The sequence below is a fragment of the Podarcis cretensis genome, assembly GCF_951804945.1.
Source record: "Podarcis cretensis genome assembly, chromosome: 6".
Taxonomy (NCBI): domain Eukaryota; kingdom Metazoa; phylum Chordata; class Lepidosauria; order Squamata; family Lacertidae; genus Podarcis; species Podarcis cretensis.
This window is the reverse complement of record NC_137175.1, coordinates 95326473-95349594: the sequence shown is the minus strand read 5'-3', so window position 1 is coordinate 95349594 and position 23122 is coordinate 95326473. Positions and strand designations below refer to the sequence as shown.

At 46.2% G+C, this 23122-nt stretch overlaps 1 protein-coding gene across 1 annotated transcript in view; it reads left to right on the top strand.

The window, feature by feature from the left end:
- The first annotated feature begins 3839 nt into the window (after positions 1 to 3839).
- QSOX1 (quiescin sulfhydryl oxidase 1) overlaps positions 3840 to 23122 on the top strand; it is an 80049-nt gene continuing 60766 nt past the window's right edge. The window contains exon 1 of the mRNA XM_079981335.1: positions 3840 to 4198. Coding sequence (XP_079837461.1) covers positions 3907 to 4198 — 292 coding nt within the window. The 5' untranslated portion in view covers positions 3840 to 3906. The remainder of the gene's footprint in view (positions 4199 to 23122) is intronic.

The following is a 23122-nucleotide window of genomic DNA, read 5'->3' as shown; positions in this document are numbered from 1 at the left end:
AAGAACAGTTTCAGGTTAAGTACGGACCTCCGGAACGAATTAAGTACTTAACCTGAGGTACCACTGTACAGTCATACCTTGGGATAAATATGCTTCAGGATAAGTATTTTCGGGTGACCTGGAAGTAATGGAGCGCGTTACGTCCAGGTTTTGCCACTCGAGCATGAGCTCAAAATGACATCACGCGCATGCGCGGAAGTAGCAAAACGCGACCTGCACACACACAGTCACGTCTTACATTCTGTTCAGGATGTGAACGGGGCTCTATCCCGTTCGCATCCCGAGGTACCACTGTAGTAGTAGTAATAATAATAATACTACAGTGGAACCTCGGCTTATGTACTGTCCTCCCTACGAACGTTTTGGGTAACGAGCTCTGCTAACCTGGAAGTAGATGCTCCTGCTTGCGAACTTTGCCCCAGGATGCAAGCGGAAGTTGCGTGCCAGCGGCGTGGCGGCAGCAGGAGGCCCCATTAGCGAAAGCATGGCTCACGTTAAGAATGGTTTGGGGTAAAGAACGGACCTCCAGAATGAATGAAGTTCGTAACCAGAGGTACCACTGTAAGAATAATAACAATAAATTATTCTGGGTGTCTTCCAACAAAATATTAAAAATACAACAAAACATCAAACATTAAAAACCTCCCTAAACAGGGCTGCCTTCAGATGTCTTCTAAAAGTCAGATAGTTGTTTATTTCCTTGACATCTGATCGGAGGGGCGGGCACCACTACCGAGAAGGCCCTCTTCCTTACACTGTAGCTTGTGTCTGGGGATGATTATTCAAAGGATTTCCCTGTATCTGTGTTCTTGTGGGGAGGGTGTCTCCAGCGACATTTGTAAGAGTCAATCATCATCATCATCATCATCATCAGAAGAGTTTGGATTTGATATCCTGCCTTTCACTCCCCTTCAGGAGTCTCAAAGCGGCTAACATTCTCCTTTCCCTTCCTCCCCCACAACAAACACTCTGTGAGGTGAGTGGGGCTGAGAGACTTCAAAGAAGTGTGCCTAGCCCAAGGTCACCCAGCAGCTGCATGTGGAGGAGTGGAGACTTGAACCTGGTTCCCCAGATTACAAGACTACTGCTCTTAACCACTACACCACACTGGCTCTCAGTGTGGAATACAAGAATACAAGCAACATACAGTGGTACCTTCGTTTGCAACCATTTTGGATTACAACCACGTCAAACCCTGAAGTGTGTGTCCCTTTTTTGGGGGATTACAACCCCTTTTTTTTTTTTGAAGCCGCATTGACGAAAGCACGCCTTGGGTTACAACCTGTTTTGGTTTATAACTGGACCTCCGGAACGTATTATGGTTGTAAACCAAGGTATCACTGTACTGCAAAATAAGCAGCCAGCCCTGGCGCTCCCCTGGGAGAAAGAGGAAGAGAGTATTTGCACAGGAAACTTGCTTGACAGGCAAGAAAGAAGCGTTGCTCAGCCATGAGACTAGACAGGACGGCTCTCAGACCAGGTGTGACTTCCCAGAAAGCAGCTCCTCTTTCTCTCTCTCACTCCCTGCCCTAGGTATAAAAGTACCCAAGCCTACGATACAGAATAATGCCAAGGGTGATTGTGGGGACCCAGGGCAGTTGCTTCCTCCATGTGTTTCAGGCCCTCTACTGATTATTCCTCAGGACCTTGGACCCCCCAGATGTTCACAGAATTGTACAGTTGGAAGGGACCCTGAGGGTCATCCACTCCAACCCCCTGCAATGTGGGAATATTTCATGCAATGTGGGGCTCAAACCGACAACCCTGAGATGAAGAGTCGCATTCTCTACCAACTGAGCTAACCTGGGCAGTTGCTGAACAACAACTCCCACCAGCCCTAAAGAGAACAATCAAGGGCCAAAGCTGATGGGAGTTGTAGTTCAGTAACATCTGGGGGCCCTAGTTTCCCTACATCTGTTAGGTAAGGAAAGTACGGAACAAATCTACTGCTGGGGCAAAAAGTACATCATGCTCTGCAGAGAGGGAAGCACTGTGATGTACTTTAAACTATGCAGTTGGATCCTGTCCAGTGTATATTCCCATGGGAGGGATAAGAGAGCAACAAGAACAAATAGACTGTGTTTTGTCCCTTGCAACCAAGAGACAGATACTTTATACCTGCTTGGTTTTTATTCTGGAGCTATGGACCAGTAAGGCAAGCACAGGAGATGACTATAGTTTGGCCTACAACAGCATCAGTTAACCACACAGGTGCAGCTCAGGTAAGCTGTAGAAAAAGGTGGACAGGACTTGCAAAATAGCAAAAAGAAGAAAAGTAAAGCAAGCTGTTGGCACCTGTCTGTCTCAAGAGACAATACAGGTCACCTTTGGGGGTGAAGCATCAAAGTGACCTCCCTGGTGCAAAAGCATATGCAGGTCCTCCTGGGCTGTCCAGACGACAAGACCTCTCGGCCTCACTGATGTGGTCCAACGGAAAGCAGAACAATAGGACTGGCACCAGCTTGGCTGCAGGAGCTGCTGGAAGGAGGTGTACAAGGCATCACTGACCCATTTTAGGGACTCCACACCAGACCTGTGTTGCGTTTACTGCTTAGTCTTTTCTTCTCCAGATATCCCGCAAGGCAGTAGAGGTTTACGATCAGAGTTGTCCTTCTCCTAGATGGGCTGCCTTCCCAGGTGGAGGAACCCCACCTGCCCCCCAAGCAGCCTTTCTCAACTTGTGGGTCCCCAGATGTTTTGGGACTACAACTCCCTTCACCTCTAGCTAGCAAGGCCAGAGCTCAGGGATGATGGGAGTTGTGGTCCAACATCTGGGGACCCACAGGCTGAGAACCACTGCACGGTCTACAGCATGTGCAAAAACTGCCCTCTTGATTGTTGAACCCTCTATTGGTCTTGTGCACTCAATCTGCCCGAATCTGTCTTTGCATGCTGGGCAAGTCCATATCTCACACCGGGTTTAATACCCATCGCTACCATCACCTGCTTCATCCGTCAGTCAAAGCCATTTCCCAGCTCCTAGGAGCCACAGGAGCTGAGTGCAGGGTGGGGACCAAAGGTGGACAAAAACGACCCCCAAGGAGCCTAACATGTCCTCCACTACCAGAGGAGCTACCCGTCCCATAATTGTTGTTGTTTAGTCGTTTAGTCGTGTCCGACTCTTCGTGACCCCACGGACCAGAGCACGCCAGGCACTCCTGTCTTCCACTGCCTCCCGCAGTTTGGTCAGACTCATGCTGGTAGCTTCGAGAACACTGTCCCACCATCTATAATAATAAATTATTATTATTATTATCTCGTCCTCTGCCGTCCCCTTCTCCTTGGGCCCTCCATCTTTCCCAACATCAGGGTCTTTTCCAGGGAGTCTTCTCTTCTGGCCAAAGTACTGGAGCCTCAGCTTCAGGATCTGTCCTTCCAGTGAGCACTCAGGGCTGATTTCCTTCAGAATGGATAGATTTGATCTTCTTGCAGTCCATGGGACTCTCAAGAGTCTCCTCCAGCACCATAATTTAAAACCCCGTAAGTAATAGGGGGCCCTGAATTCTGCGTTTTCCCTCGTTTCTTCTCGAGCTCGCTTTCATTTCCCCTCCGCTCGCCAGTCCGATCACCCGCCCGCTTTACGCGGGAGCCAGCCCGCTTTAGCCTATGGGATTTCTCTCCGCGCGCTTCGCCCCGGTCTCGCCTCGCAGGCGCGGCGAGGGAGGCGGCGCCGGAGGCCGGCCGTGCGCCTTGGGGCCTCCGCACGTGCGCTGCGCCGGGGCGGTTCTCCGGGCGGTTGGGCGGCGCGGAGGCGGCGCTGGCTGGCCGTGCTCCGCCCGCGGCTCCTCCTCCTCCTCCTCCGGCGAGAGGCCGACGGACTTGTCGGCCGGGCGGCGGGCACTGGGCACTGGACGGGCTCCTGGCCGTGCGCCGCATCGTGCCCTTCCTCGCGTCTCGCTGCTCACCATGCCCAAGCGGCTCTCCCGGGCCCGGCCGGGGCTGCCCGCTGCCGGCGCCTTGCTCGCCGCCGCCTCCTCCTTCCGGCTGTGGCTGCTGCTGCTGCTGCTGCCCGTGCCCGGGGCGCTCGGCGCCGGCCTCTACACTCCCGACGACCCGCTGGTGGTGCTCTCGGCGGACACCCTGGAGCGCAGCATCTTCAACTCCAGCAGCGCCTGGGTGGTCGAGTTTTACGCGTCCTGGTGCGGCCACTGCATCCACTTCGCCCCCACCTGGAAAGCGCTGGCCAACGACATCCAAGGTAAGGACGGCGACTTGGTTGCCGGAAGGGTGGTGGGACACCTGTCGGTGATGGCTGAGTGGGAAGGAAGGGCACTCTGCACGAGCTCAGAGGCGCGCTGTCTCTTGATGCGCGCTGCCCGGGGATGGTTCTTGGAGAGGACTTGGAGACGCAAAGAAGCTGCTTGGCGATGCCCCTCTCCCTGCGGATCCTGGGGGCGCCGGCCCGTTTCCCTGTGACGTGGGAACTCCGTGGCGTTTTTATTTGCATTTAAGCCTCCCGTTTGGGCAGTCAGCCCTCGAATCGGCTTGCGCCTCTTTGCAGCGCGCGCGCGCAAACCTCGCGGTGCCCAAGAGCGCCGACTTCCTGGTGCGGTTTCCCCCTTCCAGCGTTTCTGCCTCCCTGCGCACTTCTGATTCTCCCCTTCTGCGCCCACCCAGGATCGAACTGGCAACGTTGACTGGAGAGACACGGCTCTTCCAAAATATTCAAGGCTGCTCTCTTCTCTACCCCTGACGTGCTTGATAAAACTTTTTTTAAAATATATTTTTATTAGTTTTTTTTAAACATATCATTTTCAACAGTAATTAAACATACTTTTACATCTAATCTCTCAGTATGCATTTCTTATCTTCCCTATTAGATTTCAAACTCATAACCAATATCTCTGTCTTTTTCTACTTTGTAACACTTTGTATATTTCTCCTTACAAAATGTCTTGTAGTCCTACTAGCGTAATTTGTTGATTACAGTTGCTCTTCAAATAATTCGTATACTTCTTCCAGTCTTCTGTAAATCTCTGGTCCCGCAGGTTTCGAATCCTTCCTGTCATTTTGCCCAATTCTGCATAGTCCATTAATTTCATCTGCCATTCTTCTTTGGTTGAAATTTCTTCTTGTTTCCATTTCTGGGCTAACAATACTCTTGCCATGCTTGATAAAACTTAAGCAAAGTAGAAACCCGTAAGCCGTGGGGAGGGAAGTCGAGATTCAGTTTTGGAGGGGAGCAAGGAAGAGCGAATGGTGAGGGCAGGCAGCCTTTTAATACGAATTGGGTCCCTCCACTTCCCCCAGCAGTTGGGGCAAAGCAGGAACATGACCAGAGAGAGGCCCTGCGTGTGGCCAGCTTTTCCCCTTTCTCTCTTTCCTGCCCCCTTGTTGTTCAGCAACTGCCCAGGCTAGCTCAGTTGGCAGAGAATGCGACTCTTAATCTCAGGGTTGTGGGTTTGAGCCCCACATTGCATGAAATATTCCCGCATGGCAGGGGGTTGGATGACCCTCGAGGTCCCTTCAAACTCTACAATTCTGTGAACATCTGGAGGGCCCAAGGTCCTGAGGAATAATCAGTAGAGGGCCTGAAACACATGGAGGAAGCAACTGCCCTGGGTCCCCACAATTACACCCTTGGTGTTACAGTGGTACCTCGGGTTACATACCCTTCAGGTTACAGACTCCACTAACCCAGAAATAGTGCTTCAGGTTAAGAACTTTGCTTCAGGATAAGAACAGAAATCGTGCTCCGGCGGCGCGGCAGCAGCAGGAGGCACCATTAGCTAAAGTGGTGCTTCAGGTTAAGAACAGTTTCAGGTTAAGTACGGACCTCCGGAACGAATTAAGTACTTAACACGAGGTACGTTTCCGAGCACAATTCAAAGTGTTGGTGCTGACCTTTAAAGCCCTAAACGGCCTCGGTCCAGTATATCTGAAGGAGCGTCTCCTCCCCCATCGTCCTGCCCGGACACTGAGGTCCAGCTCCGAGGGCCTTCTGGCGGTTCCCTCACTGCGAGAGGCCAAGTTACAGGGGACCAGGCAGAGGGCCTTCTCAGTGGTGGCGCCCGCCCTGTGGAATGCCCTCCCATCGGATGTCAAGGCGATGGACAACTACCTGACATTCAGAAAACATCTGAAGGCAGCCCTGTTCAGGGAAGTTTTTAATATGTGACATTTTAGTGTATTTTACATCTCTGTTGGAAGCCGCCCAGAGTGGCTGGGGAAACACAGCCAGATGGGCGGGGTACAAATAATAAATTATTATTATTATTATTATTATTATTATTATTATTATTACCACTGTATTCTGTATCGTGGGCTTGGGTGCTTTTATATCTAAGGCAGGGAGTTTGAGAGAGAGAGAGAAAGAGGATGTCACACGCTTTTTTCTTGCCTGTCAAGCGAGTTTCCTGTGCAAATGCTCTCTTCCTCTGTTTGCTCTTAGGAATACTTCTTTTTTTAACCAACAACTGTATCCCACACACCACTCTGGGTTGTGTAGATTTCTGCCCTTGTGGGCATATGTCCCCATGAACTTTGTGTTGCTTTACGGTGCCCTTCTGTTTTCCTTGGGGCTGATTCCGCTCTCCTCCTGGTAGCAGATAAGCTGCTTAGGTATTTCAGTGTTTCCTCCTCCTCCCATTGTCATGTCAGTTTCTGTGTATCTTTTTACATCTCTACAGAAGGCACGGGAGGATGCTGTGTTTAATTACCAGGATCTTATCAAAACTACCGCAAGGCCTCTTGCCAGCTGCTAGCCTAGCTTAGATGGCTTTCAACGGGCGTGAGACTAAATGTAGGGAGGACCAGTGTGTCATGGGCTACATGGAGCGCCAAGGTTCCAGGTTCAAGTCCTGCTTGTGGACTTCCTGGAAGTGGCTGGCTGGCTTGCTGTAGGAAACAGGATGCTGAGCCAGTTAGACCTTTGATCCAGCAGAGCTATTTCTGCCCTGCCAGGGCTTACAGTTCATTTCTCTGCATCCCAGAACCGCTCTTGCTGTTCCTGTGTGCAACTAACAGAACTGGGTCCTTCAGCAATAGCTGATTTAATACCGTCAGGCAACTGTGAACATGTACCAGTGCGGGTGCTATTACTAGAAGTACCGTATTTTTTGCTCTATAAGACTCACTTTTTCCCTCCTAAAAAGTAAGGGGAAATGTGTGTACATCTTATGGAGCGAATGCAGGCTGCGCAGCTATCCCAGAAGCCAGAACATCAAGAGGGATTGCTGCTTTCGCTGCGCAGCGATCCCTCTTTCTGTTCTGGCTTCTGAGATTCAGAATATTTTTTTTCTTGTTTCCCTCCTCCAAAAACTAGGTGCGTCTTATGGTCTGGTGCGTCTTATAGAGCGAAAAATACGGTAAATGTAAAGTTAAAGTTAAAGATGATGACGGACTCCAACTCCCAGAATCTCTTGTGCTTGTTCATGGTGGTTGGGCCTGGTGGGAATTGGAGTTCTTTTAATTAGTATTTTAATAATAATTTTCAATAATTTTTTAAATAAAAATTTTTACTAATTTTTTTAATAAAAAGAATTTTTTAATAATAAAAAAGTTTAACTGAACAACATACAATTAAAATAAAAAGTGGAAAACCCCCAAAAGGTATGTTATAACATTATAAGAGTTAACAATTCCATTTCCATATATACTTATCTAGTTAAGGTAAAGGGACCCCTGACCATCAGATCCAGTCATGGACGACTCTGGGGTTGCGGCGCTCATCTCGCTTTATAGGCCGAGGGAGCCGGCGTACAGCTTCCAGGTCATGTGGCCAGCATGACTAAGCCGCTTCTGGTGAACCAGAGCAGCACACGGAAATGCCGTTTACCTTCCCGCCGGAGCGGTACCTATTTATCTACTTGCACTTTGACGTGCTTTCGAACTGCTAGGTGGGCAGGAGCAGGGACCGAGCAACAGGAGCTCACCCCATCACAGGGATTCGAACCGCCGACCTTATGATCGGCAAGCCCTAGGCTCTGTGGTTTAACCCACAGCACCACCCGCGTCCTGTATATGCTTATCTAATACATAGGTGTTATTCTTTTCCAAATACATATATATTTATAATCTATTGTATTTTGTATAAATGCATTCCAGATATCATTATATTTCTCCACGCAAAGTCTACGTTATCTACAAGCAATCCGTTCATAAGTTGCAAGTGTGGTTATATCCATTGATTAAACGGAGCTGTGCCCTTATCTCTCCCCCCCCAATCTTCATTATTATTTTATTTATGATTTTCAGTTTTATACATTTCAGTGATTTTGCAATCATGTTAACATTTCAAAACTCGACTTCCTTCATCCTTTCTGCGGTTCCTTAATTAAAAAAAAAATTCTGCATATTCCATTTTAACTTAATTTACTCATTTATTCATCTACTTTAAATATGCTCTTTTAAAACTGCAGGTTATTACAATAATCCTGCCAATGTTCTTATCTGTTTACAGTTTATTCATAAATATTCAACAAACCATTTCCATTCTTTTATAAAAAGTTTGTTATCTTGATTTCTATTTTTTTTCGGTAAGTTTCGCCATTTCTGCATATTCCACAAGTTTTTGTATGCATTCTTCTTTCACCGGGACTTTTTCTTTCCATTTTTGGATAACGTTCTTGTCGCTATAGTTGCATACATGTATAAATTTCTGTACAGTTTGGGTAGTTCTGTCCCTATAATTCCCAAAAAGAAAGGTTCAGGGTTTTTTTTAGAAACATTATTTTAAACATCTTTTTCAATTCATTATATATCATTTCCCAGTAAGCTTTAAGCTTACTACAAGACCACCATATATGATGAAAAGAACCTTCTTTCTCTTTACATTGGAGCTGTACCCTTATCTTTCCAGGGCATCATTATCCGTCTAAGAAACCATTTATGTTGTCAGCTTCCAAATAGTAGGTGTGCAATTCAGAAGAATTCTTCCCTTTGAAAATGCTCTGTTGAAAATATATCCCTCTGAAAACACTGACATGCAACATCTGGAGGTTAAATTAAAGGAAGGTGCTGTAACCCTAACAAGGAGTTAATGAAAGCAATGTAGCTGCCTGAATTTGCCAATTACCTTCTAGGTCAGGGGTCAGCAAACTGGGCCGGTGTCTCCAGCACCGATCGCGTGGCGGGCCGGAGGGTGGGGGAGCGCGTGTCCATACACAGTATTTCCAGCGCACTTCTGGGTCGGAGGAACACCGGAAATAGCTTGTGTGCATGTGCACGGGCCTCCTCTGACCTGGATGTGCACCGGAAATAATGCTTGCACATGCGCAAATAACGCTTGCGCATGCGCACAAGCTATTTCCGGTGCTCCTCTGACCCGGAAGTGGGCAGCCGTGCAGCGCAGCGCCGGTAACAGTGGGTGGCAGCAGTACTTTATTGGCAGGAGAAAAATAATCATTTCCTTAATAACAATTTAAACAACTAAAGCAAATAACATTATAGAATATGTATCAATGTTTGTTAACTGATGTGGTTAAACTTTTTTTTTTTTAAACCAACTTAGACTGAGTTTTAGCACACATCTTTATCTCCTGATGAATAGCCTTTGGACTATAATGTAACTTAAATAGAAAACTATCTTTAGAAAGATTTTTCCCCCAAAAGCATTTTATTTTAAAAATCTGATTTAAAAACAAAAACAAAAAAACGTTTTAAATTTTAAAAAAATCTGTTGGGTTTTTTTATTTTAAAAATGATTGATTTTTATCCCCCCTGCTTTCCACAAACGATTCTCCTGAGCTGCTTGTATAACATTTCTGCATCTAAAGATATAGGTATTTGTCTCAGGAAGCTGCAGGCAACCAAGAGTTCCTTGAGGGGGGGAAAGCACATGCGTATTTATTTATGATCAAGCACTGGCCATTGGCCACGATCCCCATGGATATTCTCCAGTCTTGTGTTCCTTCCCTGCAGCTTCTTTGCCGTGCTTCTTGTGTTGTGTTGCTGCGTCGTTCTGCTGCTTTGGTGTGATTCAATATGGCTAGAGCGGGAGAGCTTTCTGGTGACATGTACACGTGTTTATTATTGTTGTTGTTTAGTCGTTTAGTCGTGTCCGACTCTTTGTGACCCCATGGACCAGAGCACGCCAGGCACTCCTGTCTTCCACTGCCTCCCGCAGTTTGGTCAAACTCATGTTTGTAGCTTCGAGAACACTCTCCAACCATCTCGTCCTCCGTCGTCCCCTTCTCCTTGTGCCCTCCATCTTTCCCAACATCAGGGTCTTCTCCAGGGAGTCTTCTCTTCTCATGAGGTGGCCAAAGTATTGGAGCCTCAGCTTCAGGATCTGTCCTTCCAGTGAGCACTCAGGGCTGATTTCCTTCAGAATGGAGAGGTTTGATCTTCTTTGCAGTCCATGGGACTCTCAAGTTTATTATTAGCATTATTTATTATTGTTTAGCATTATTTAGCATTGTTTATTATTAGCATTATCCATATGTGCAACTGCACTTTAAACTTAATGACGACACCTCATAACAAATGTAGCTAATTTAATTCATTCCAACATATCAGGCAACTCCCAGTTTACGTGGGGGTTACGTTCCGGGGCGCTGTACATTTACATGAAAACACATATATTTGAAACATGATCAGAGAAGCCTGTGAACACAACAGTTAGTGCCGGGCCTCCTGGGGTTGCACTTGCAAAGGTTCGTGGGATTACTAAGCACATTTTCCGCCCTTTCTGGGCTCTCTTAGGGCTGTTTTTGCTGTTTTAAGGGCTTGAGACGATATGTGCATCGATTGGACGTGCACCAGTTGGTCTTTGCCTCTTGTATAACCAGATATACCATAGCTATATTAAAATGGAAAACGTAATGCTGGCGGTCAACAAAAGAGGTTTAAAGACTGTCTCAAGGCATATTTTTTAAAAATGTAGTATAAGCACTGACAACTGGGAAACACTAGCCTGCGAGTGCCTCAATTGGAGAACAGCTTTTACCAAAGGTGTCATGGGTTTTGAAGACACTCGAACTCAGGACGCAAGGGACAAACACACTTGGCAAACCCTCACCATAATCAACTCCTGCCCAGAAACCAATGTCTCCACTGTGGAAGGACGTGTGGATCCAGAATTGGCCTCCACAGTCGCTTACGGACTCATTGTTAAAACCGTGTTTATGGAAGACAATCTTATTTGGCAAAGAAAGAAGCAGATATATCAATGGACTTAGAACTTTTATAGTTGCCGTGTGATTATTTCTACAGGATAGGGTTAACTGCATCATAAATTCTCTTTGAGTTATGACTTCATTAATTTAATGCGCAACACTGGATCGTTCCTGCTGTACTATTTCTGTTTTTGACTGCCATTCCTTTCCCTAAGCTAGTTGGGTGGTTCTTTCTCGTGTTTCAGTAAGTGAGTGCATTTGGCATTGCAGTTTGCAGTCCATTGTGTCTCTTGTCATATCATATCAAGGTGTCTTCGCCACAATCCTTTTCCTCTTGTACTGAAACTCCTGTCTGGATTCAGCATGTATCCGGAGACAGTTGATGCTTGCAGGTTCCCTAGTGAATCAGGAGCCTAGGTGCAAGAAATGTGTTTGGATGAGATTGAGGCATCTGATAGTGATCTACGGAGGGGTTGTGCATTTCTGTCTATGGAAGTGTGCAAACCTAACCACAGTTTTGGCTTCTGTGTGTCATTTGATTGAAACCGTGGTATCTGTTCATATCTTGAAACTTTTGGATCTAATGCCCTATATGCCCTATACATTTAAAGCAGGATCCTACCTTTTTTCACGGGAACTGTAATTTGTTCAGGATCCTAAGCGTTGTTAGAAGACCCCTATTCAACTCACAGAGCTACAATTCCCAGAGTTCCCTGTGAAGAGGGATTGATTCTTCAGCCGCGTGGTTTAAAGTGGCATGATCCTGCCTTTAATGTATATTGCAGATGGGGCCCAATTGTCTTGTACAACGCCCAGAGAGGTATTGTTATTGGGCAGCTTGTGAACTGAATGAATGTGATCAGTTCTTGAATTCAAATCTCTTCCCTGATATGATCTCACTCGCTGAACTCAGGCAAGCAGCTGTGTCTCAGCCTCAGTTTCCCCTCCACCACCCTGATTTCTGTATGGAGAAAATATTGACATACCATGCATTACTGAGATAAAAAAAAAATATGGCATATGCTTTGGACAAAAGCAGTTGACTTCTCTGGTCAGGAGTGAGCGACCAGGGGCTAAAGTTTGCTATTGTTATGCACAAATTCTAAAAGTGAGAGGTGCAGGATTCTGTCTTGGGGCTGGGCTATTTCCTTATCTCTGCTAATCTGAGCTAGCAGAGATTCCAAACTAAAAGCAAATGGGAGATTACAGCCCCCCCAAAAAAGAGGGCAATAGAAGGATGAAGGTTGAAAATAATCATGTAAGGCTAAGCAGAATTACCCCCTCCCATTTTTAAATGGGGCTCCTTCTTCAGACTGTTGAATGAAATAGATTGTTTGGTGTGACTTCTTGTTCAATCCCTTCCCGTATGAAAATTAAAGGTGATATGATCGCATCTACTGTAAAGTCATATACAGTACATAGTTGCATGAAACGTATTATTGTTGCTTTAGGCTATCACAAAAAAAGACAACCACATTTTCTTTGGGATTTTTCTTGCTCTGTCTAAAGTGATTAACTACTGTCATAAGACAGATGCGTCAACTCTTGCCAAAAAAACACCTATCTGGAAGTTTGTGAAATGTTTACAGTGACGATAGAAGTTAGATCAGCTGTTCTAACCTTACAGGTTAGATGATAGATCATCCACTGTTAACACGTAGTAAATAAAAAAAGGTCAGTCCTGGACTTTTAGGAACAACCTGTTCTTCTTGTTTGAGTAAAGCAAGCAGAAGATTCAGGTTCTCTAGAACACTGATTATTTAGGGCCAGTTTGCGCATTCACCCCTATCAAATGGGAATGGACTTCCTGAATTGAATTTCAGGCTGCAGATTAGGACATTTGATGTTTAACACACACACACACACACACACACACGTGCGTGGGGGTTACCTTTGAAGGTGACCCGGAAACTACAACTAATCCAGAATGTGGCAGCTAGACTGGTGACTGGGAGCGGCCGCCAAGACCATATAACACCGGTCTTGAAAGACCTACATTGGCTCCCAGTACGTTTCCGAGCACAATTCAAAGTGTTGGTGCTGACCTTTAAAGCCCTAAATGGCTTCGGCCCAGCATACCTGAAGGAGCGTCTCCACCCCCATTGTCCACTGAGGTCCTGCTCCGAGGGCCTTCTGGCGGTTCCCTCATTTCGAGAAGCTGAGCTATAGGGAACCAGGCAGAGGGCCTTCTCGGTGGTGGCACCTGCCCTGTGGAACGCCCTCCCATCAGATGTCAGGGAAATACAGTGATACCTCGGGTTACATACGCTTCAGGTTACAGACTCCGCTAACCCAGAAATAGTGCTTCAGGTTAAGAACTTTGCTTCAGGATGAGAACAGAAATCGTGCTCTTGCGGCGCGGCAGCAGCAGGAGGCCCCATTAGCTAAAGTGGTGCTTCAGGTTAAGAACAGTTTCAAGTTAAGAACGGACCTCCGGAACGAATTAAGTACTTAACCTGAGGTACCACTGTAAACAACTATCTGACATTTAGAAGACATCTGAAGGCAACCTTGTTTAGGGAAGTTTTTAATGTGTGACATTTTAATGTATTTTTAATCTTTGTTGGAAGCCACCCAGAGTGGCTGGGGAAACCCAGCCAGATGGGCGGGGTACAAATAATAAATTACTATTAATAGTACTCTCTTCACATAAGGCTGCCTCCATATGTGATGTTTACTATATGCAGGCTGAATAGATCATATTTTCTAAAGGGGAACTAGGACGCTCACCAGAGGCCTGAATTGTTGTTGTTGTTTAGTCGTTTAGTCGTGTCCGACTCTTCGTGACCCCATGGACCAGAGAACGCCAGGCACTCCTGTCCTCCACTGCCCCCCGCAGCTTGGTCAGACTCATGCTGGTAACCTTGAAAACACTATCCAACCATCTCGTCCTCTGTCGCCCCCTTCTCCTTGTGCCCTCCATCTTTCCCAACATCAGGGTCTTCTCCAGGGAGTCTTCTGTTCTCATGAGGTGGCCAAAGTACTGGAGCTGCAGCTTCACAATCTGTCCTTCCAGTTGAGCACTGGTTTTCTTAAGAATGGATAGGTTTGATCTTCTTGCAGCAGCATAATTCAAAAGCATCAATTCTTCAGCGATCAGCCTTCTTGATGGCCCACCTCTCACTTCTATACATCTTCACAATCTGTCCTTCCAGTGAGCACTCAGGGCTGATTTCCTTCAGAATGGAGAGGTTTGATCTTCTTGCAGTCCATGGGACTCTCAAGAGTCTCCTCCAGCACCATAATTCAAAAGCATCAATTCTTCGGCGATCAGCCTTCTTTATGGTCCAGCTCTCACTTCCATACATCACTACTGGGAAAACCATGGCTTTAACTATACGGATCTTTGTTGGTAAGCTGATGTCTCTACTTCTCAAGATGCTGTCTAGGCCTGTCATTGCCCTTCTCCCAAGAAGCAGGCGTCTTTTAATTTTGTGGCTGCTGTCACCATCTGCAGTGATCATGGAGCCCAAGAAAGTAAAATCTCCCACTGCCTCCATTTCAGTCCAAAAAAACGTTTTATTGTTGGACCCTGCAGAATGCTTGAACCAGCTGGTGCAGGCTCTCTAAAGAGGCCTGGGAAGACTCCAGGACTAGAGGATTATTACTTCTGTATGATGCCACCTTGTGTTTCTGGCTGGTGTAGGGATCAGCAGGGTGGCCCCCATATTTTCCAGCGCCCCATTTACCTAGCCTATGAGGGCCAGTTCGTGTAGTGGCCTGGTGTGTTTAGTTCTGCCCATACTGTGTGTGCTAAACCTCTCCCTAACAAAATGGGCTTTGGCAGCACACGGAAATTTATGTTTAAATAAATGCATTAGCTTTCGCAATGTTGTGCAGCTCTCCTCAGGCTGACCTTAAAAGTTATTTAAGAGGGTCGACAATTCTGAGCTAGGTGGCTCAATGGTCTGATTCGGTATAAGGCAGAATCTTAAGATGGAAGATTGGATGCATACACATTTCAAACCAAATTTAAGCTGAATTGGCAAACTTCGACCAGATTTCTACCCCAGTCTTGCAAATAATTATTCCTAATGGTTCCCCTCCCTGCTCTGTTTGATGGTGCTTTTCTCTTGCTTTATTGACAGTAGCCATCCATACTATATTTCCAATTCCATCTGTACTGGTACAGCTGCTGCCTTGGTTCTGTCTTTATTTGTGGTTTAAATAAACCACAACCAACCTCTCTGCCTTGAACCACGATACTCTCATATAAATCAGTCTACTTATGCTTCTAAGCTGAAAGTCCTGATTCAGTTCATTAATTTTAATCAATTCGACTTGTACCACACTTAACTCTGAGCAAAACGACTCCGTCTTGGACCGATGCTGCAATTAAAACACGTGCCATTAAAAACGTTGTATCCAGGCTGTTTCTTTTTACAAGGCCGCACTGCAACCACATTACTTTTTATCTGTGCAATCTCATAGCCTTCGGTTCTCTGCTTCATGATTAGTTATGTGTTTTTGGTATGCTGCAGCTAGCAGTTTTATGCACTCTTGGGATTAAAAAAAAACCCTTTTATAGAATTCCCTTGAAATTCTTACTTGCTGCTGCCACCTGGGATTATAGTTTGGAGTGTTTTTCCAGTGCAGATGCATACGTTTTTACTCTTTTCATGTTTGTTGTGTTTCAAAATGGAAGCAACTACGATGGCTGTGAATTCTGCAGCCAGGGAATACCGTATTTTTTGCTCCTAAAAAGTAAGGGGAAATGTGTGTGCGTCTTATGGAGCGAATGCAGGCTGCGCAGCTATCACAGAAGCCAGAACAGCAAGAGGGACTGCTGCTTTCACTGCGCAGCGATCCCTCTTGCTGTTCTGGCTTCTGAGATTCAGAATTTTTTTTTTTCTTGTTTTCCTCTTCCAAAAACTAGGTGCGTCTTGTGGTCTGGTGCGTATTATAGAGCGAAAAATACGGTATGTTGTGTGTGCAACATTAACGCACCCTGTGTGCCCAGGACAGTCTCACACCCTTAATGCCTACATCCCCACTTCTTATCCTGCCATTCTTTGGTTTGTGGATATGTGCACAGAATACTTTCCACCCATATATACTTTTCTTACGGATTCGACTCTATTTCCAAGATTCGAATACATATATATTTTGGCTTTTAGATTCTTGTCAACTTGGTTTAAAGCAGTCACGACTGCAGTGAAGCAGCCAAGTTTCAGTCATTTATCATCATGCATTTTGACACACACACACACCCGCTTTGCACAATAAGGATCTACCAATAAAAGAAATGGGATAGATTATTCATTGTGGACGAAAGAGAGCCTTTTCCTCTTGGACAATGAACGTGTGTTTGAATGTTGCAGGCGGAGCCATTGCACTTTGCCGGTCAAAAACCACTTGCTCTCGGACGCATCTTTCCCAACTCTTCCTGTCCTTTATCTGTAACATCTGTGAAGTGTGGTGAACTTTTATCAAAGGTTCAGAAACTCTCCATTTATACAGAAGCTACAACGCCCATTTTAAAATGGCAAGCAGGCCTGTTTCCAAGGACATACGCACCCTGTGCCTGGAGACGGTTGTGGATTCCCTGTTTGAGACTTCAAGATGATATGTTGACACCTTTGCATTTGAGCGACAATGTCTCCGCCCTGCCATTTTCGGCTTTCCTCAACTAATGCCTGATTCCACCCAGAGAGACAGTGAATCAAAACACACGTTTGCCCCAGTGCAGACATATCTCGTCCCTCTGCCAGCTGCAATTTGATTAGGGACCTACATAGAACAAGGTGCTGTAGCTTTGTTTCTCTTGCCGCAGCACCCACTCTTAGAAACTTCACACCTGAGCAGCATACCTGATATCGAGCTTATTCTTTGGGTGAATAAATGGCATTGTGGAGTCAAAGTGGTAGAGGGGCAACAAAAGGATTACGTAATTATTATTTACGGGACCGCTTCTCCTGGTCTGCCCCGCAGAGGACCTTAAGGTCCATGAATAACCACAGTTTAGAGGTCCCGGGCCCTAAGGAAGTCAGACTGTCCTCCACCAGGGCCAGGGCCTTTTCAGTGATGGCTCCGACCTGGTGGAATGCTCTGCCCCATGAGACCAAGGCCCTGCAGGATTTACCATAACCTCCTTCCATCGGGCCTGTAAGACAGAGCTATTCCGCCTGGCCTTTAATTTGATTTCAGCCTGATCTTTTATTTCCCTTCTCTTCCCTCCCCCTCCCCTTTTATGAAGATTACCCGCTCTGAGACCCCAAAGCTAATTCTCCCTTGGCCTCCTCACTGGCCCAAGTAGGACTAATTCAGCTAGCTAGCCTTTGGGATTATCTAATGCTTATTGGATGGATTTCCCCCAAATTGATTTCTGAACTTTGAATTTTATTGTTATTCATGTTTTTATACTGTATTTTTATGCTGCTTTTACAATTAAGTGTTTTAAATTTGTTGTTAGCCTCCCTGAGCCCGCTTTTCTGAACCGGGAAGGGCGGGGTATAAATAAATTATTATTATTATTATTATTATTATTATTATGTGCCTGGTGTGCTCTGGTCCATAGGGTCACGAAGAGTCGGACACGACTAAACGACTAAACAACAACAACAAATTATGTGTTTGTTTTTTGCCACAAAGTATATAATAGAAAAGGGGGCAACAACCATTTTAAAGGTTGTTTAAAAGGTTGTCACGTGGAAGATGGAGCAAGCTTGTTTTCTCCTGCTCCGGAGGGTAGGACTCGAACCAATGGCTTCAAATTACAGTAAAGGAGTTTCTGGCTCAAAATCAGAAAGAACTTTCTGACAGTAAGAGCTGTTAGACAGCGGAACAGTCTCCCTCGGGAGATGATGGACTCTCCATCCTTGGAGGTTTATCAGCAGAGGTGGAATGGCCATCTGTCATGGATGCTTTAGCTGAGATTCCTGCATTGCAGGTGATTAGAATCATAGAATCATAGAGTTGGAAGAGACCACAAGGGCCATTGAGTCCAACCCCCTGCCAAGCAGGAAACACCATCAGAGCACTCCTGACATATGGTTGTCAAGCCTCTGCTTAAAGACCTCCAAAGAAGGAGACTCCACCACACTCCTTGGCAGCAAATTCCACTGTCGAACAGCTCTTACTGTCAGGAAGTTCTTCCTAATGTTTAGGTGGAATCTTCTTTCTTGTAGTTTGGAGCCATTGCTCCGTGTCCGCTTCTCTGGAGCAGCAGAAAACAACCTTTCTCCCTCCTCTATGTGACATCCTTTTATATATTTGAACATGGCTATCATATCACCCCTTAACCTCCTCTTCTCCAGGCTAAACATGCCCAGCTCCCTTAGCCGTTCCTCATAAGGCATCGTTTCCAGGCCTTTGACCATTTTGGTTGGACTAGATGACCCCTGGGGTCCCCTCCAACTCTGCAATTCTAGGATTCTGTGATATGTCAGTAGCCTGCTTGCATTGGGAGTATTCTTGGGTGGGATAAATACCAGTGGCGAGCAGGGGTGGAGCCTTTCTTTCTGCTGCCCCCTTTTCTGGCCTTGCTACTTGTTTATTTCATTTATACATGCAAAATTTCTATACCGCTATATCAAAGAGGGCAGGATATTCTCAAAGCAGCGTACAAAAAAATTTAAAAAACGGAAACATAAAAAGGCAAAAGGATCAGAGCTTAAAACGGGATCCCATGGCATGGCAGGCTTGCGCAAGTAAAAATGTTCCAGTGGCAAAACAAAACACGACTTGCCTAATATGTAGTGGCAATTAATTCTACAATATGGGGGCTGCCCTCTTGGACGAATGCCATAAAGTATAAAAGGTAAAGGGACCCCTGACCATTAGGTCCAGTCGTGACCAACTCTGGGGTTGCAGCGCTCATCTCGTTTTATTGGCTGAGGGAGCCGGCGTGCAGCTTCTGAGTCATGTGGCCAGCATGACTAAGCCACTTCTGGTGAACAAGAGCAGCGCACGGAAACGCCGTTTACCTTCCTGCCGGAGCGGTACCTATTTATCTACTTGCACTTTGATGTGCTTTCGAACTGCTAGGTTGGCAGGAGCTGGGACCGAGCAACGGGAGCTCACCCCATTGCAGGGATTCGAACCGCCGACCTTCTGATTGGCAAGTCCTAGGCTCTGCGGTTTAACCCACAGCGTTACCTGCGTCCCTTGCCATAAAGTATAGTTAGCTGTTTTTCACCCAGCATGCAATGAGGCATCAGGTTCCGCTGCCCTGCTCTTTAGGAATATATTGGAAGAGTATGTCCTCTCTTTTTTTCATTTCTATGTAAGTGGATGTACCATATTTTTCGCTCTATAAGATGCACCAGACCGTAAGATGCACCTAGTTTTTGGAGGAGGAAAACAAGAAAAAAAATATTCTGAATCTCAGAAGCCAGAACAGAAAGAGGGATCGCTGCGCAGCGAAAGCAGCAATCCCTCTTGATGTTCTGGCTTCTGGGATAGCTGCGCAGCCTGCATTCGTTCCATAAGACGCACACACATTTCCCCTTACTTTTTAGGAGGGAAAAAGTGAGTCTTATAGAGCAAAAAATACGGTAGTTTTCTTGCATTTCCCCTCTTTCATCCTACAGGTTTTGTTTCCCCAAAGGAGGAATGCATCTGTCCAAAACGCAGTGGAGGAATTTGGGCATCAGGCTGCTGATGTTCAGCTACATTATCTTTTACCTCTTCCATTATTCTCTAAATTAAGAGGTGGCCTGGTGTGGCCTCAAATCTCGAGGCTTCTTGCTTTATGGCCTAATAGCAGGGGTCAGCAAACTCTTTCAGCAGGGGGCCGATCCACTGTCCCTCAGAACTTGTGAGGGACCAGACTATATTTTGGAGAGAAAAAATGAACAAATTCCTATGCCCCACAAATAACCCAGAGATGCATTTTAAATAAAAGGACACATTCTACTTATGTAAAAACACACTCATTCCCAGACCGTCCAGGGGCCGGATTTAGAAGTCAATTGGGCTGGATCCGGCCCCCGGGCCTTAGTTTGCCTACCCATGTCTAATAGGTCTGTGCCTCCAGAAATGTGTTGCCAATCACTTTGTTATTTGATTGCCACAATTAGGGCTGTCTGAACCACTTTGCAGCCGTGGAAGTTTCGCCATCTCTGGGGTGGAGTGCACCGGCTGATCAAAAAGGTCCACTTCATTGCTGCTGTGCTGGGTCAGGGCAGGAAGTGAAGAACATTTCCATCCCTTTGAGGTGGTGAGAGGAAATTGTAAGCACGGTGACTTGATTCTGCCTTCGAGTGGACTGAGTCAGCCCTCTTCCCTTTACGGGAAGCGATCTTGCAGCTTGGCAGTACAGTGGCACCTCGGGTTACATACGCTTCAGGTTACAGACTCCGCTAACCCAGAAATATTACCTCGGGTTAAGAACTTTGCTTCAGGATGAGAACAGAAATCGTGCTCCGGCAGTGCAGCGGCAGCTGGAAACCCCATTACAGTGGTGCCTCGCAAGACGAAAAGAATCCGTTCCGTGATTCTCTTCGTCTAGCGTTTTTTTCATCTTGCGAAACAAGCCCATTGACGGCTTAGCGGATTAGCGGCTTTTAGCGGCTTATCCACTTAGCGGATAAGCGGATAAGCGGCTTAGCGGCTTAAAAAAAGGGGGGGAGGGGAAAAAAGTCAGAAAAACTCGCAAGACATTTTGTCTTGTGAAGCAAGCCCATAGGGAAATTCGTTTTGCGAAGCACCTCTAAAACGGAAAACCCTTTCGTCTAGCGGGTTTTCCATCTTGCGAGGCACCACTGTAGCTAAATTGGTGCTTCAGATTAAGAACAGTTTCAGGTTAAGAATGGACCTCCAGAACGAATTAAGTACTTAACCCGAGGTACCACTGTATGTTTTGGCTGAGAGGCGGCAGGCATCCTTTGCTGTATTTCCGTCATTAGGGCAACTGGCGCTTCGAGGTGGTTTGAAACCCAAAGGCTTATGGCAACTCTTGTTTCAGTCAGGTTGTAATGCTGATTCTAAAGCCAGTGCTGGCCAGAACGTGGGTTTTACAGAGGCCTCCTCTGCTGTCCCTTCTGCATAAACCAGGGGTCAGCAACCTTTTTCAGCCGTGGGCCAGTCCACCGTCCCTCAGACCATGTGGTGGGCTGGACTATATTTTGGAAAAAAATAATGAACAAATTCCTGTGCCCCACAAATAACCCAGAGATGCATTTTAAATAAAAGGACACCTTCTACTCATGTAAAAACACGCTGATTCTTGGACCATCCATGGGCCGGACTGAGAAGGCAATTGGGCTGCATCTGGCCCACGGACCTTAGGTTGCCTACCCTTGGCATAAACCATGATCAAAACTCAGCATAGATTAGCACCCAGTGGTACGTTAGGAAAAGGTGTTAATTACCACAATTCCTGCTGCCTACTTTAAGGAAGTGTCTGCTGTGTTGACTTCCTGCTAAAACAGGTGTGTGTGTGTGTGTGTGTGTGTGTGTGTGTGTGTGTGTGTGTAATATGCCAGCTTCTTTCAGTCCCAGCCAGCATGGCTCATGGTCAAGAATGGTGGCAGTTGTAGTTCAATCACATCTTGAGGGCAACAGCAAGTTGCCCCCGCCCAGTCCTAAAGGACTTAGCTTACCCCATCTTTCCAAAGCCCCTGAGGAGATTGTATGAGTGAATGGGTTGCCTCAAAGAAGGGAGACAGGTTTTTCTCCCATTTTGCAGAACAAAGGGAGAATTAGGCATGGCCAACCCCCAGACTTTGAGGAAGACATTTCTCTCTGCTCAGCATTCCTTGTTCCATGGGGAGATGGGAAATTGCTGCTTGAGTTTAGCATAGCTGTGGGTAAATGCAAATGAGTGTTGCTCTGGGCACCAGGAAGTTTGTTGTCTTTGGTAAGAGATAGTTAACCTGCGGAACTTGCTGCCGGGGGATGTTGTGATGGCTGTAATTATACTGTATGGCTGGGTTTCTTTTCTGTTTCGTTTAAATGTTGACATACATTTGTGGACGATGGGTACGTTAATGGTTTTGAAAGCCAGGATCACCAAGGACTAGATTTCTGTTTTATGGTGTTCCTGATCTGAGGGTTAGAATATGAGGAGAAGACATTCACCCTAGATCAGGCTTCCTCAACCTCAGCCCTCCAGATGTTTTGGGACTACAACTCCCATGATCCCTAGCTAACAGGACCAGTGGTCAGGGATGATGGGAATTGTAGTTTCAAAACATCTGGAGGGCCGAGGTTGAGGAAGCCTGCCCTAGAGCGCTGAATCTGTATTTTACAGCTGGAGCATTGTGCCAGTGCTTGTCCAAGGTGATGAGCCCAAACATTTTCCAAACGTTTGCTTTTATGCTAGACCCCCTAATCTCACCCATCGGGAGTCTACACAGTAGTTTTTGTAGCCTGTACATTTCTGCTTCCAGTTGGCTTGTCAGTCAGCATAGATGGTCATGTCTCTTTCCACCCACACTCTAATGACCAGTTTTAAATGTTATCTGCCAGGCATGCCATGGTTTTGGACTTCAGGAACCCACATCATTACAGATACAGGCTGTGGGAGCCTGCTGTGATAAGGAAGGAATGGGATTGCCTCAGCAGCTTGGAACTGCTTTGCAGTGTTTTGGAATGATGAGATAAATTCGTTATGAGTGTTGTAAGCTTAAGCCAATTTAAAAACGGGCAGCAGATTTTTAAGAATAAAAGTTAATTGCATTTAAGTATTCAGTGTATGACCAGTGGCAATTGTATTCATTCAGGAGGCAATGCTTGCTTTAAGATCATGGATGTTTTAGGACAGAATCCCACATTGCAGGGGATTGTGTTAGATGACCCTAATGAATAGCCTTCCAACTCTGCTATTCCTGTTATATGATTCTATAAATCATATTGACTAATATGTGGGTTCAATAAGTCAATCAAAACTCACAGTACGAATCTCCAGGTGAAAGTTGTCGTGCACAGAAATGCTGCAATAAATGTGTTAGTCTCAAGACGTGGGTGGCGCTGTGGTCTAAACCGCTGAGCCTCTTGGGCTTGCCAATCGGAAAGTTGGCGGTTTGAATCCCCGCAATGGAGTGAGCTCCTGTTGCTCTGGCTGGGCTCCTGCCAACCTAGCAGATGGAAAGCACACCGGTGCAAGTAGATAAACAGGTACC